Source organism: Xiphias gladius, chromosome 9 (assembly GCF_016859285.1).
Source record: "Xiphias gladius isolate SHS-SW01 ecotype Sanya breed wild chromosome 9, ASM1685928v1, whole genome shotgun sequence".
Classification (NCBI taxonomy): Eukaryota; Metazoa; Chordata; class Actinopteri; order Istiophoriformes; family Xiphiidae; genus Xiphias; species Xiphias gladius.
Genome location: NC_053408.1, coordinates 21417499 through 21434051, shown reverse-complemented (window position 1 = coordinate 21434051; position 16553 = coordinate 21417499). Strand labels below are relative to the sequence as shown.

General features: G+C 38.2%; 1 protein-coding gene across 4 annotated transcripts in view; it reads left to right on the top strand.

Moving 5' to 3' along the window:
* tmem94 (transmembrane protein 94) overlaps positions 1 to 12849 on the top strand; it is a 50171-nt gene extending 37322 nt beyond the window's left edge. For all 4 annotated transcript variants that reach the window (XM_040134805.1, XM_040134806.1, XM_040134803.1 and 1 more), the window contains 12 exons: positions 1508 to 1623; positions 1868 to 1967; positions 2272 to 2380; positions 3161 to 3350; positions 3814 to 3891; positions 4353 to 4438; positions 4541 to 4622; positions 6209 to 6372; positions 6617 to 6711; positions 6835 to 6928; positions 8317 to 8487; positions 8886 to 12849. In XM_040134805.1, coding sequence (XP_039990739.1) covers positions 1508 to 1623; positions 1868 to 1967; positions 2272 to 2380; positions 3161 to 3350; positions 3814 to 3891; positions 4353 to 4438; positions 4541 to 4622; positions 6209 to 6372; positions 6617 to 6711; positions 6835 to 6928; positions 8317 to 8487; positions 8886 to 8958 — 1358 coding nt within the window. In that variant the 3' untranslated portion in view covers positions 8959 to 12849. The remainder of the gene's footprint in view (positions 1 to 1507; positions 1624 to 1867; positions 1968 to 2271; positions 2381 to 3160; positions 3351 to 3813; positions 3892 to 4352; positions 4439 to 4540; positions 4623 to 6208; positions 6373 to 6616; positions 6712 to 6834; positions 6929 to 8316; positions 8488 to 8885) is intronic.
* The last annotated feature ends 3704 nt before the right edge of the window (positions 12850 to 16553 follow it).

The window sequence follows — 16553 nt, the reverse complement described above, 5'->3', positions numbered from 1 at the left end:
AAATCATGACATTACCCTGTACTGTGGGGTGGTCACAGATTTGAATTTAGTGTACTTAAGTAGAAGTTTGAGGTTCTTGTACTTTACTTGAGTATTTCCATTATATGTTACTTAATACTCCTCTACATTTTAGGGGAAATATTGAACTTTTTACTCCACTACATTTATTTGACAACTGCAATCACTGGTTGCTGATTAATTTACATACACAATATGTGATGACTTAACAAAATGTATACATTACAGATTAAACTACCCAACAGTATATCAGTTAATATATAATAATATGATACAATAATAATGTAGTGAGGAGACAATACCTTTTTCTTAATTCCACAAAGAAATCACCGGTGAGTGAATAAAGTTCAGACACCCTCAGGATCTGCCAAATGGCCTTTTCACTTCACAAGTAGTGAAGGCTTGTTTTCAACCTTTTTGCATTCCACTGAAAGATAAGTGGGGTTGTTGAACAGCCCCTCACTTTACTTTGTGGACTCCACTAAAGGACAAGGTGGGTTGAATAATCTTTCTCAAAATTTCTGCCACCCAGTGATCATGGGTAGGTATGCCTTCACAACCCTTGTGTGACCTCTTATGCAAGACCTTCAATCTGTATATGTCTGTTATCATGGAGTTGGAATATATAGTTATTATACTAGACTGTAGAACTGTACTTTACTATTTTGTTACTCAAATTAGTTGTTGTTCAACTCTTATACGTTTATTAATAGTATTAGATATCATTTTGAAAGCTAACTAGTTTTATACTATTCTGAATACTTCCTTGATGTACTACACTGTTATTATTATTATTATGATATATGCCTTTCTTCATATTCTATGTAATACAAACGTTCATATAATTTCTGTTAATAATAATAATAATAATCATCATCATCATCATCATCATTATTGATTGACTATAGTGATTAGGAAGTCTGAGTGTTCTCGGCACATAAAACCTCAATTAAATTAATCTCTTTAGGGTAAAGTAAGTTTTCAGATCCATCCCTCCCTCCCCCAAGTCCATGAAACAAGGGAAAGTACAATGTGGCGTAAAAAGTGGTTTCTCTGCCTCTAGTCAAAGTCTGGACCTGTTCAGTGATAACAAGACTGGACAGCCTTTGTTTGGTACGCTCTATGGCTCTTTGCTCTTTCTGTTCTTTTGATTTTGCTCCTCTTTTCCAAATTTCTTTTGACTTGAGTATTCCTTCATTTTTCTTTTTCTCTACACCAAGCAGTATGCCTTTTTATCTTTAGTGGAAACCAACCTCGGTTTGAATCTTAATACTTCCTCCACCCTCGACTGGTCATCAAATCAAATGTGAAAAGTGATGAGAGTTCAGTGCCACAGAAAATTCCGCCCATCTATGATTGTTTACCGTCTGTGTTGTTTTAATAAGACTCCCTAATCAAGTGTGTGTTCCTCAAGTTCAGTGTGATGTCTGTTCATTCGAGTTTTAGAGAGCATCTGTAACTTAGTCAATTCTCTTCATATGTGTCACAGATTCTCGGGACGAAGCAGAAGGTCCATTGCTGCCAGAGGAGGAGGCCCACTCTGACCTAGCCAGTTTCCAGCCCACAGACAGTGATGTGCCCAGTTTCCTAGAAGACTGCAATAGGGTAAATATACCTGATTTTCATACAACGTTAGAATACAGACTAATTTGTCCGTCTTATGCTATTATGAAATTATTTATTGCTTCCATTTAAACTTTTTCTGACTCACAGCTCAGTTGTTTAAAATTTGTAAAATGTTATTCCTTCTTTTGCTCGATCTGTGCATTTTATTTGTCTGTGAATTAGTTGTATGTAGTTGTACAGCTCATCTTACTATTCCTGTTCGTCTATCCCTGCTCTTTGTCAGGCCAAGCTACCTCGTGGTATCCACCAGGTCCGTCCTCATTTAAAGAACATTGATAATGTGCCTCTTTTGGTGCCACTCTTTACTGACTGCACCCCTGACAGTGAGTATTCTTTAAATGTTTTATACTGTACCAATATAGTGTTATATCTTACTGAGTCACCCTCCTTATGTGTCATTTTCTTCTGAACATTTTTTTGTCTTACTTTTTCATGGTGTTCTCTTACCCCATTCTCTTAATCAGCCTTTTCAAGAGTGAAATAGATTCAAATGAGGAAAAGCGATGATTAATAACCAATGCGGCTTATTTCAAGGAAAGAATTGATGATCTCTGTTAGTCTGTCCTAGATGTACTCATTGTTTGTTTTAGCGTAATATAGACACTTACAATGGGGTTTTCTTCATAGCCATGTGTGAGATGATGAAGATCATGCAGGAAAACAGGGAGGTTACATGCTGTCTGGGAAGCTCTGCCAATTTCCGCAACAGCCGCTTGTTCCTACAGAGTGACATCAGGTATAAACACATTAATATAGTACATCCCTCCTGTTTTTTTTATTTGCAAATTTGTGTCATTGTGATAATGGTTTGACTGGTGTTGGTTGGTTTTTGTTGTCATTTTACGATTAGAACCACTAAATTTTGAGGACTCTGTAGCAGCATTTATGTTATTAAAAATCAAAACTCATTTCCTCTAAAACATGTCATCTGCATTTCATACATTTTTGGAATGCAGAGGAAATTACACTCACACAAATTATGAAAAAAAACCCACATTTTCTCTGTCACCTCTAGTACTATCTAGCCATGCAGAGTTTTAGTCTTATTTATCGAGGTTCAGAGATATCTGTTTAAACTACCTCCATCCCAAAACAATGGACATTCAAAAAAAGGACATTCAGAGGTTCATTCATTCACAAGTGCACTGAGTTTCCTAGGCTTGTAGCCACAGTCAGATCTCCTCAGGTTGTTTCCACTTTTATCTTTTCTTACCAACAATTCTTTAGATAATATTAGAGATATTGCTCTTGAAAACTTGGCGTAATTTTCAGTACAAATGAAATTCCATTCATCTCCATTGTACTGGTATGGAGACAGATATCTTACTACTTTACCGGAGGTAAATGAGAAAATATTTTTTTGTAATTTGGGTGTACTGACCTTTTAAGGGGCCTGCCATAGACAACTAATATAGTGTTGATTGATTGTACAATAATTATGTAATCTAACAAACTGCTTCACATTCTAAGTGTAATCCTGATTAGCCTAACAATTTTCATCCTCCCGCCTCCGCAGCATCGCTCTTGACCCTCTGTACCCATCTCAGTGTTCGTGGGAGACGTTTGGCTATGCCACCGGAGGAGGGTTTAATGGAGATGCTGAAGGTCTGTCTCCTCTGAGGCTCTCCGGACAGCTCAACAGTCTGGGCTGCTCTGTCACCTTCCACCTAGGAGAGAGCGTCAGCATTGTCAAGCTCATAGAGCAGGTTAGACACACACATGCCCTCATACACTATAGCCAGGATCAGACTACACAACAGCACACAACAACGTCCAGCGTCGGGCCTGAATATTAACATCACGAGAGACGAGCAGGCCTTGTAGTGTGTCATAATCGACGGACCTTGATGTGGCGTCCGGGATACCCCATGATACCCCGACGAAAAGTCAAGCATGTCATAATTTTTTGTAATTTTCCTGCCAAGTATGACATCTCCTACACCTGTGTTCCTTCACGATGACCAATAGGATGACCGAGCACTCTCTTAGGGTTATATCACCACCTGTTGGTTTGGCATACTCTTGACAGCGTGTTTTCAGTTTCTTGACCCTCTTCCCCTAGGTCACGCAAGGACATGAACGATGATTGGTCGGGGTCAAACTTGTAGTGTTGAGTGAGAGAGATGTTACATTTATTAATTAATTTGCCTTTGGGTCAATCTGTTCCAGGCACGACACACAACCTATGGCATTCGCAAATGCTTCCTTTTCCTGCTGCAGTGTCAGCTCAGTCTGGTCATCATCCAGGTGAGAGAGAATACTTCACAAACTCAGAACATATGGATTTTTATGCTGCGCTGGGCTAGATTTTTATGTAGAAGTACACTTCTCTTATGTCTATGTATATATTATTGCTAATTGGCAGACTATGAATTTACTTCACATTCTCAAATTAAATTGTGGCATAAAGCCACATATTGAAACATATAAAACATAAATCTTTCAGAACAATAGAGCAAACACTATGTTCTGATAAAACAGGACCACTCACCGTGGTTGAACTTCCTCCATATCAGATCTTCACATCAGTCAGCCTCTGAGAATGAAAGTTCTTTCAAACTTTCAGCATTTCAGCCGTTATCATTTACAGTTAGCGGGGCAAAGCTGCGTGAGGGCACTGTTGTTGATTTGAAGACTTTGTATGTGTATAAAAAAAAAGATACTTAATATTGAATAAATAATGTAGTGCCTCTGGTGTTTGTCTGTAGTTCTTAGCCTGTCTGGCTCAGCTTCCTCCTCCAATGAACACCACTGACATCCTCTGGCTGTCCTGCTTCAGCTGCCCACTTCTAAGGTACACAAACACTCGCTCATTAAAACACTGTAAACTATTAATACTGTGTTATTTCACTGTGTTGTGCAGAATGTCATACTAGTGGTCCTTTTGTGTTGACAGTGTGTCACTTTTGGGGAAGCCTCCAGACAGTTCTGTAATGGCAGTTGCCACAGGGAAGAACCTAGATGCCATTCCAAGAAAGGTGGGATCCTGCCCTTCAAATTTTTCAAATCTACTGGATCTACAAACCTTAGTTACTTGACTATTACTGCGAAAGCTTAGAGAAACATACTTAAAGTGCATTCAAAAAGTATTCGGTCCCCATCCCTTTTTCCACATTTTGTTATGCGACAGCCTTTTGCTAAAATCATTTAAATTAATTTTTTCCCTCATCAATCTACACTCAATACCCTGTGATGGCAAAGCAAAAACAGAATTTTAGAAATGTTTGCAAATTTATTAAAAATGAAAAACTTGAATATCACATTGTCATAAGTATTCAGACCCTTTGCTATGACACTTGAAATTCAGCTCAGGTGCCTCCCATTTCATTCAAGATCGTCTTTGAGATGTTTCTACACCTTGACTGGAGTCCACCTGTGGTAAACTGAACTGATTGGACAAGCTTTGGAAAGGCACAAACCTTTCTATATAAGATCTCGCAGCTGACAATGCAAATCAAAGAAAAACCAAGCCACGAGATCGAAGAAACTGCCTGCAGAGCAAAGAGACAGGATTGTGTCAAGGCACAAATCTGGGGAAGGCTACTAAAAATTTCTGCTGCATTGAAAATTCCCAAGACAGAGTGGCCTCCATGATTCTTTAACGGAAGAAGTTTGGAACAATCAGGAATCTTCTCTAAAACTCTGTGAATGTCCTTGAGTGGCCCAGCCCAAGCCCAGACTTGAACCCAATCAAATATCTCTGGAGAGACCTGAAAATGGCTCCACCCTGAAAGTCCCCATCCAACCATGAGCTTGGGAGGATCTGCAGAGAAGACTGGCTGAAAATCCATGCGTGCAAAGCTTATTGAATCATATCCAAGAAGACTCGAAGCTATAATCGCTGCCAAAGATGCTTCAACTAAGTACTGAGTAGAGGGTCTGAATAGTTATGTCAATGTAATATTTCAGCTTTTCCTTTTGTAATTAATTCGCAAAAATGTCTAAAATCCTGTTTTTGTTTTATTATTATGGGGTAATGAGTGTAGATTGATGACGGGGGAAAATGAATTTAAATGATTTTAGTATGAATACTTTCTCAATGCGCTGTACATTATACTATACATATTGTATAGTGATACTGGAAACCTCTTCCAGTCAAATGAAGCCTCTAGAAAAATATTCTAGAAGAACTTTCTTGATAGCAGTAATGATAATGATAAATGACACAGACAACAAACAGTTGCTCTTTCTGCACTTTGTGTATTTACTTTCTCCATCTTGGGCCATTGATGAAGGATGAATGACTTGTAATGTATACATTCAAATCTTTATGCTTTTTATCACCTTAAAACTGTTGGATGCTCTGCTTATTCTCCACATCACGTATACTTCAATTACTCATATCTGCTTTCATCATATCCTTATGGGAATTTTACACTTTTAAATTTCTGTATGTTTGACCATGTTTCTATGTTTAGACATACCATTGTTTTCTTTGTATCGGTATTTTTCTTCTTTCCTGCCCTACTACATACTATCAGGAGAAGCTTTTTTTAACATTTTGTTTCAGAATAAAAATGATTGGCTTGTCGGACTTTCTCCTCATGTTGCCCTCTTTTACCAGACCCAGAACTACTTCCTTGGCTGTTTCCTGTTGAAGTTTGGTCTGACAGTGTGTGCCTACCTGTTGGCCTTCGGGTTTACCCTGCAGGAGGTCTGCCTCAGAAACAGCAACTCCACCTTGGCTGACAACACCACTGTCACCTGCCTTCACATACTCACAGCCAGGTAAGAGAAACATTATCTCTTACTGTCCCGCTGTTATTAATTACACCGGTTGCTCCATTCATAGGCAAATTTGTGACGGCATATCACAGTCAATTTCAGGATGATATTAATGCTAAAAAAGACTGATAGTTTATTGTTTACTGAAAGTCACATGTGATAGAGAACAAATAATAGAGGAAAGACAGATTTCTTAAATCAAGAATTGATTAAATCATGAATTAAATGTTTTTCTATGTGACTGCAGTTCTTCAGAAAATGCTCCTCAGTGGTTCAGTGAACTGTCAAATGGCCTACTGCTGACTCAAAAGGTCATGGCAGGGTTCCTCGTCTTACACACAGGTAGGGGCTGTGTCTATCCTACTGTTTGCTGTATAGGCCATGGTGAAGCCCGCTCATTAAAAAAAAAAAAAAAGTATTATAATCAATACCTTTCTTCTGTTTTCCATTAATCTCATTTTCCAGTGGTAATCTCCCTCAGCTATGTCCACCGCTCTCAGCCTCTGTGGAGAAAGAGTCCGTTCAGCAATATCTGGTGGTGTCTCACTGTACCTGTGGTGTAAGTTATCACATAATTTGTATGCTTTACAGCTTTGTAGAGTTCATCTGTACTTTTATATCATATCATTCAGATTACTACAACCGTCTCAGTTTCTTGCTTGCATCACTTTCACATTTCCATTTCGGTCAAGCAGTGAAACCCAGTTTTTAGCATCTTCCCACTGGCAGCGATACGGAAATGCCCACCTTTATCCAGCCGTGCTGTGTTGCACGTCTCTTATTGTTTAGTGTGCACTCACAGACCTAGGCTGGGTTTAAATTTGATGCAAAGTGTTAAGCCCGTTAACCCCTTGCATCTCAACAGTCCTGCTGCAGCTATTGCAGGTCTTGATTCATAGTTCTGTGTCACATATCAACCATTGACAATATCACCGTAACACTAGACGGCTGTATCATATGTGACCAGGTCGTACTGTGACTTAAATATATTCCCCACAGTAACTAGGTCGGCTGTGGCTCAGGTGGTAGAGCGGGTCGTCCACTAATTGGAAGGTTGGTGGTCCGATCCCCGGCTCCTCCAGTCCGCATGTCGAAGTGTCCTTGGGCAAGATACTGAACCCCAAATTGCCCCTGATGCATTGTGTGTGTGTGTGTGTTTGTGTGTAAAGCGCAGCACATATGTAGAAGAACGCTGTATGAATAGGTGAACATGGCAGTAGTGTAAAGTGCTTAGAGTGGTCGATAAGACTAGAAGAGCCCTACATAAATGCAGTCCATTTAACTATTTTTAGTCTTTCATTCACAATGTGATTATAGAGCGAAGTTGGGCTACAGTATACTTTACAGGTACATCTAGGCAACTTGTATTTCATCTTGTTATATCCATTACTGAAATGGAGACTACTGCCATAAAGTCACTGCTTGTGGTGTTACATTCACCGTGATAGAGAGCAGTGGTCATGGTGAGCAGAAGGTTTGCAGTGGAGCAGTCTTGAACTGAGCCTTTCTGTAACTTGCTTCTTGTTGTCGTCACTCTTAACAATGTCTCGCAGCATCAGAAACCTGAAAGAGAAAACATGAGCAGCCAAACTGAACAATCACATTTCTTGTAATCCCCACATGGTATCTCCATCGCACTTGATGATCTAATCTTTAGTTAAGGTGTAGCTATGAAGGCTATGTGCATAAGCTCTGTAACAACGCTGAAAACCCTTAACACAACTAAGAATTTGCATCCTAAGACCTACTTATTGATGAAGCAGAGTTGCTGATGATAACTTTCTATAGTTGTAAAATCCTGCATCACTGTTTTTGACTACATGTTGCTTGTTGAAGTATTCCTTTTAATGAAATTGACCACACAGTAAATCGAATTGGCTTTTCTTTTGAGCCTTTCTGTATAAATCACACTCAAATTGTTAATCCTCTCTCCCTTCTCTCCCCCAGTCTGCTTAGCCAGATTGTTCAGGCTACAGTTGATTACCAGTTGTGGCGTGACCAGGGCAGCTTCCTGACCTTTAACCTGGGTGACATACCTCTGCTAGCCTGGGTGCTGGTCTCTCTCTCCCCACTGCTGGTGGTGGTGGTCAACGAAGTGGTGAAGCTACATGAGATACGGTATGAAACAAAGCACAGGCGGAACTGATGCAAAACAGCGAGGAAGACAGTCGGGGAATCATCATGAGATGAGAGTGATAGAAATGAAGAATAGAACAGGAATATTGTAAATAGGTAGAAGCTATAAACACAGTGACTCGGACTCAGAGGAGATTTTTGAGAAACAGATGGCAGAAAGAAGAATAAGGAGAGAAGGCCACGCTGATATCACAGTTTTATATTGCAGGAAAGTCAGCTGGGATCAGTGTGGGCTTATCGAGGATTATTTAGTGGTCTGATCAGTCTTCGAACTTCTCATCTTCTACAGAACAGGGATGTGTTTTGAAGCTGGAAATATTTGGCAGATTGCATCCTTGTCTTGATCACAAGCTCCGGTTTGTCCCTTCTGTCCGTTTCAGGGTGCGAGTTCGCTACCAGAAGAGACAGAAGCTACAGTTTGAAACAAAGCTGGGAATGAACTCTCCGTTCTGATGCCTTCCCTCCGTGGAAGTTGGCGTCAAGTCAGTACTGGGAAGCAGTCGGTCCGTTCTAGAAACAGGGGACGGGCAGGCAGGGTGCAAACACTGTAGTGCCCTCTATGGACGCTTCAGCCCAACAGCACTTCAACCATCAGGTGGAGCAGATATCAACCAAATTTTACGGTGGGAGCTTCATGACACAAGCTCCTATCAATCATCTGAAGGGCAGGGAAAAGAAAACTCCAAAGCATTCATTTCCACTGAATAGAAAAGAAGCCAAAAATAGACAACTATTTATTGTCTGGTTTTAGTTAGTTTTAAAGGCATGAGAAATGTTTTTGAAGAAGTTTATGCTTCCTCACCATCACTTCTGTTCTCCACCTCTGAGAGAGCTATGAATGGTCGCTCTCATCTCAAGGAATGCTCCAGGTTCCAAACATCTACTAAAAGCTACTTCACTTTTGAAAGGATTTTGTCGTGCACATCATTTTGTGTCATCCAGTTCGACACATTGAATTGTGGCATATCAGTTCAGCCTTCATTACTTCGTTCAATTAAACATAATATTAGTATGTTTTCATTTAAAAGAAAAACACATAGGGTTGAAAAGAAAAGGCAGCCCTGTAACCCAGGAACCCTAAACTGTTCATATTGTATTAATAATGAAATAAATAATCTCAAGTCAAATATATAAAAGAAACAATAATTTGTGAAATAATTTAAGAAATTATTAAAAATCATCAAATGTCACTTCATCCTTCCTATTTTCCTTTAACAGAGCTGTATAGTTTTATAGAATTTTTTTTTTTTTTCCATATTAATTTTATTTCGAAATGTCCTTTTTCAGAAGTCTGTTCTAACATGGCATTTTTCTCCGTGACACTTATTTCCTAATGTCACATTTCATGACAGTGGTGTCATCTCCACATGCTAAGCTTTCAGCCACTCAAATCCCCCCGCCCCTTTTAAAATAGCAAACTCAACAGCTCCTATCAGATTAAGCCAGTTAGCTCCTGTTAGCTAGAGGAGCAATGCTTATATTTTTCTGAAATCAACTATGTAGCCGCTGCTGTAAACAAACACAGTACACAGACCCAGACTCTTTCATCAGGGAGGTTCAGTTAATGTGTCTGTGTACTGTGTTTATTTACAGTAGCTGCCAGATAGCTGGTTGATCCAGAATTACTTTGGCACTGTTTCTGCTTTGCTAACAGGTGCCAACTGGCTAAATCTGGTAGCAGTTGTTGAGCTTGTCACTTTACGAAACAGCCATGAAAAGTGATCATGAACAAAACAATTCGACATGAAATAAAAGTGAAAAAGGGGAAAATGTCAATATAAAATAAAAAACAGATTTGACAAAGGACGTTTCTTTAATGAAATTAAAATGACATCCAATAAAACGAATCATTGCAATAAGCATAATAAAATAACATTTCATAGTAATGAGTTGAGTTTTAATAATTTCTTAAATGATTTCACAAACTGTTGGTTCATATATTCATCTTCTACAGTTTGTTCATATGATTATCTTATATCTTTTTATTTATTTAATATTGAACATTTAAGATTAAATATTTAATATTGAATATATCTTATTTTCGGCTTTCTGTACCTTTCTTGATTGCATTTCAGCCCTTGAGCCACATTTTAATCTTCACTCTGGTAGCCTGCAAGACAATGTTCCCCATCTATTGTATTTTGTAACAGTTGTTCTTTGTTGTTACTCAACTTCTGAGCTAAACCAATGTCAGACCTGCTGTCACACAAGAGGGAATGAAAATTAGGGATTGAATTGGATCGGTCAAGCTTTATAAACATATGTGCGTTTAAACATGTTTAGACATCTGTCTAACTGAAAAAAAGTGCCAGCATGCTGCTTTGAACGTACGCAGCTGGCTGTGCAGTGATGGATTTAGTGTATACATAACGTTCACTCTGGTATCCTAATGTACCAGAATCTCCTGAAAGGTGCTTCATAATATTCAGTTGCCTTCCTTCTCAGCCCGCCTGCCTGTTTTATCTCCCAACACCTCGACAAATTTGTTACGATTACCCCAGATTTCATATTTGATCTGCTGACCAGCGTACTCCAGAGATTACGATTTCTTTCATGATCATCTTCAAGTGTCCTCATTAATCTGCAGCTGTCGACATGTTTTCTCTCCCACGGGGATTAATTTATACAGTTACTGTTACAGTGGACCCTCAGCATCAGACGTCTGTATCAGTGTTGGAGTTTTTCAGTCGGACCAGCCGTCTGTGGTGCTGTCATTATTTCAGATGGACATGGTTTTAATATTGCTACTGTACACAAGTGGGTTGGTGGTATTTATTGGTAATGCATTACTTCAGAACTAAGTACCAGCTGTTTTTACACGTACGGAACAATGAAAGTCATTTTTGTCAATGCGAAGGTTAATCTTGGGGCTTGGGGCAAAATGAGCCTTGGGGCCCCAATGGATCAGTTTCTCAGTTTATTTCCAGAAAATGTATTGTATCCCAATATATAACAATATTGTGATATAAAATTATATATACTGTAATATAGTTGTTTTTTTTTTTCTTTTTTTAATACTTTTATTATGCTTGAATCAAGTGACATTTACATATTACATGTCACAAGTTTACCTCAATTTTTAAAATATTTCCCCCTGAAAGAAATAATTGTCAAAAAAGGATGTTATCCATATCACTCGCACCTATCAACTGACTGACTAACACAGTGAACCTGGGCTTTTTGGGGGACCCTGAGGTTCTAAGGTCTGTCCATCCTGGGTTGTTGACCACTTGTAGTGTAGCTTAATATAACGATAGCATCAAAGATGGCATCTGGGGTTTAATGTCAGGGCCATGGCTACCATTACGGACACCAAGGTCGTGTCCTCCGTCATTTTCGCTGGGAATTTGGAGGGTTTAACCTCTGGGGATTGCACAATTTAAAAACTAAATCTTAATGGATATTTTACAGGCTTCTTCCAGACTTAATACATTTAAAATTGACTGCTTTTTATACCAACAACAAATCAAGAATTCAGCATTTCCCCACCACAATTTTATTTCTTGTAGCATGGAGAAGGTTTTGGTACTAAATCTAATGCTTGTTGCAACATAAAATTTGCAGACTATAAATGAACAGCTAAAGAAAATAATTTTAACATGTTACGGAGTTTTTTATGGTTTGTGGTGGGGGACTTGGACTTCTGACCTCAGCCATGTTGAACCTGTGTGCTTGCTTTTCTGTGTGTGCCCGTTTTCGTTGTTCCATGGCTTTAAATGCTCTTTAAAGTTATAAATTTAAAGTGGGGCCGTATGTGAATAGGTGCAAGGAAAGATGTGCAAAAGCACAATTTGATTTTCTGGTTTTACAGCACTGAAGTACTTGTGATCATTTTCTGGATGGACACGGACTGGCATGAAACTAATGAAGTTGGCTTTAAGACAAACATTACAATGGAAGGACATTTCTGATTTGATTTTTTTGTTTGCCCAGTTTTATATTGTATTGTTTTATATCATCACAGACATATGGACTATGCTGCATGAACAAGATCCAGGGGAATGCTCTGTCTTAATGAGTGTACATGTTATCTATAGTTCTACTGTTTTATTCTCAACACAGCATGGACTTTCACACCGTCTGTTACCAGGCCGCTGGTGCAACCTGCAGAGTCGATGCTAACATTTTGATAACATCACCACGCCACACGTAGGCAAGGAGCTGATGCTTCGGTCAGTTGATTCGTAGGGTGGGGTATTGGCTGATGGACTATGATATAGTTGTTCACAAGATACATAAATGTATATTTTGTATTTTTTTTAAAGTGTATGTTCAGGACTTTTGACAGATTTGTTTGTGTATTGATTATGTCATGTTAATAAATATGTTCTTTTATTTATGAAATTGTGTTAACATTTTGTGTCACAATAATTCAGTACACAAAGTAGCAAGACGACGAGGCAGTGATGGTGGAATGGAGGAAAAAATTCATATTCAATCTATGAGAAAATTTTGTTTTCAAGGTACACAAACAAAGTTCTGAGAGAAATGATGGTTATATTTGACCATCAAACTCTGCTTGCAATTCATAATTTTACTTTCAATAAAGTTTTGTTCTCAGATAATTAGTATTTGGTTTTGAAACCATTTTTTTGCTTTCAGGTAATTATATTTACAGAGAGTCCACCAGTTTTACACATGAATTTCACTTTTCTTACTTAATTAGGCTACGTTCAGGGGAATCAACTGACGGCTTTATAAACTTTGTTTAGAAGTTGCCCAAATTGGATGCCTGTTCTTCAAAACACATAGATAGCCCACAAACTAAAAAGGGCCTGGGCACAGATGGGTACACGAACGAGTTTTATAAGACCTTTATTGATTTCAGAAGCTCAATCCTAGAAAGAGTCTATGCATTTGCCCTGGTGAAAGAGAAATTGCCATTGACCTGAAGGGAAGCAGTAATTTCAGTGATACCCGAAGAACACGAGGACCCCACAGGCTGTGCCTCCTGCAGGCCAGTCGCACTCTTAAACACTCCCAGACCTTGTCCTCAATATTAGCTAAAGGACGGAGACAGGAAAACTGCGTCAGGACAGGGAAAAACTGAAATTCAAGATATGAAATCTTCGAGAAAAGGTATTCAGGAAAAGAGTTCCTGCGACTGAAAAATATTTATTGCTCTTACGAGCAGAATATGATCTTTCTGCTGCTAGGGCAGCCTCCAGCCCACTGACACTATGTGTATATATAGAACCATCAGCCACAACATCTAAACCACTTACCGGTTGTAATGTTTTCGCTGAATGGTATATACTATACATACATATATAAATATAAATTAACATATAGAGACAAACGGCTCTGGGGAGTACATACTACACAAAGTCTAGCATCATTACTCATTTTGTTTTGTTTTTTTCCTCCCTGTAACAGTCATTTTTATTTTTTTTCCCCACGCCTCATGGGCCCTTCACATTGCCCCGGTGAGCGTGCGCATTGAAATGGAGGTGACTGTGACACATAACAGTTTCAACTCAGCTGTAATATCACCACCAAGTTTAGATTTTATTTTAGTTCTGATTTAGCATTTAGTTAACTGCTTACCTGATGATCCATGTTAATAGTAGGTCTGATTAATAAAGTGAGCGTAAAACAGCTTCTAGTATTCATCAGTAAGATTTTTCGATTCATCACTGGTCATTTTTTCCATTTTAACCTGTATCATGCATAATCCTGTAGTCAGAGAAAGGACAAGTCTGTTGTCTTTCGGCAGTAAAAATATTTTAATTAAATATCGGTTTCTATCAGGTTGAAAATCCTTGTGCATCAGTTAGAAAGAATATTTTAACTTGAGATAGGCCTATTACATAATCTCCCCTTTCTTAAAAACATACATATGTGCTACTAAGTCATTTCTACAAATTATGAGATATTCTCATCATAACCTGAATAGTTACATAATGAATTTACAAAGAGAACATCTATAAATGCAGACACATATGATTGAAAAATCAATAAAGCCTTTGTGGTTTATGTGCTCTCAGGGTCTGAGCAGTAATTTTACAAACTAGTCTAACAAATCTGTTCACAAAAACAGGTTTTTAATAAATGTGCAGATGAATAGTATAGTGTATATACTAATAGTATATGTGAATAGTAAATGGAAGCTGCAGCTCACCACGATGATCTGATAGTAGCCTACGTCACAACATCACCAAAGTTTATACCGCAGGGGTCAGACAAGTAACCAATTCAATAGATTCAAATGTGTTAAAACCAATATTCTTTGAAAGAAAACAATATTCTTTGAAGGCCAAGTCAGACACTGACCTCAACCCGACTGAATATGCTTTTCACTTCCTGAAGACCAAACTGAGGGCAGAAAGACCCACAAAGCAGCAACTGAAGGCGGATGCAGTAAAGGTGTGGCAAAGCATCTCATGGGAGGAAACTCAGGAGTTGGTGATGTCCAAGGGTTCCAGACTTCAGGCAGTCATTGATTGCAAAGGATTTTCATCCAAGTATTAAAAATAATCCTTATATTTAGAATAATTTGGTCTGTCCAATTACTTTTGAGCCTCTGAAAATGAGGGACTACGTATAAAAATTGCTGTAATTCCTAAATGGTAATAGCAAAATTTTTGTTAAACCCCCTTGAATTAAAGCTGAAAGTCTACCCCTCAATCAAATCTTGATGATTCCATTTTGGTGGTGTACAGAGGCAAAATTACAATAATTGGGTCACTGTCCAAATACTTATGGACCTAAATGTATTTGAAAGGGTTTCAACTGAATCAGATATTGTAATTTTTTGCAGTTCGATCATTTATTATTTGTACATTTTTATCTCTGTCTTCTTTTAAATTATTTATTTTGACTAAGTGTGAAGTGATAAGCACGAAATAATATACTTTTTTTCTCACAGATTATTTTCCTTCATTTGCTTCCATGGTTTCATTATGTGTCAGTAAACATCAAGTTTTGCTTCTTGGGGCTTTTGAAGAGATGTTGATTATCTTTTGATGGCACATTGCTCACTGTCTGATTAAAGTCAGGTAAATTGTATTTATCTGACTCACTCACTTTGATGCAGCAGGTAGGATATAGTCATGTTAAGTACAATCAACAAAATCCAACATAGATACAACTCATTTTTGATTAGTAACTTCAAAATAAAATAAATTCAATAAAAGTGTTAAGTAAATTTAACATATGCTGTATGATGCAGCATTTAAGTAAGACAATTTGGTGAGATTCGCTTAACAGCATGTGGTAATAATCAATTTCCTAGTCCTTTTCCTGTTAATTCATCATAGTTTTATGGGACCTGTTGACATAACTAAATTAAGTAAATGTAACATTTTAGAGTTCATTTAAGAAAAGTTTACTTGGAGCACAATATAAAGATAAGCTCTTTTTACTTCCCAGAAGGTATTAAAAACACTTTTATAGTTTAGAAACATTGGGCACTCAACATTTTTCTTCCAGGGAAAAATTTGTGCCTCATTCATTATCTCTTGTATACAGTGTGCCTTCTTCCAATGCTTTCAGTGCAGTCTGAATGCATTTTTCTTCTTTTAATTCATACAAATATGCGTTGACAACTCCATGAACAGATCTGGTCTCAGGGAAAAATCCTTCCAACCGCAATGTTAGTAATAATATAGGGATGAAATGGGGATTCCACAGTCTTTTTGTCAGTTCATCAAAGTACTTGAAAAAGTAATATTTTTCAGGTAGAAAGAAAGATGGACATTTATGATTAGACTGAGAATCTTTGCCGAAGATAACTTAATATATCCAAAACATTCGAAGAGGGGAGGCAGTTGATTTTGTTTGTAGCCACTAGAGAAGGCAGCGAAAATGGAAGCTCGGGCAAAAGGCCTTGAAACTCCTGCAAAGATGGTGTTGGTGAAACTGGGGATGTAGGTGACCAGTTCAGGGGAGACAGAACAGAAAGTATGGTGAAGCTGGTACAGGCTACATGTCTTTGCCGAAATGCCAGCACAGTGCTGGTGACGCTGAGCCCAGTGATGATTAATTCTCGTTTGGTGAAGAAGGTGAAGACTGCATGGCCTCTGTTTTTGTACCAACTGATCTTGATG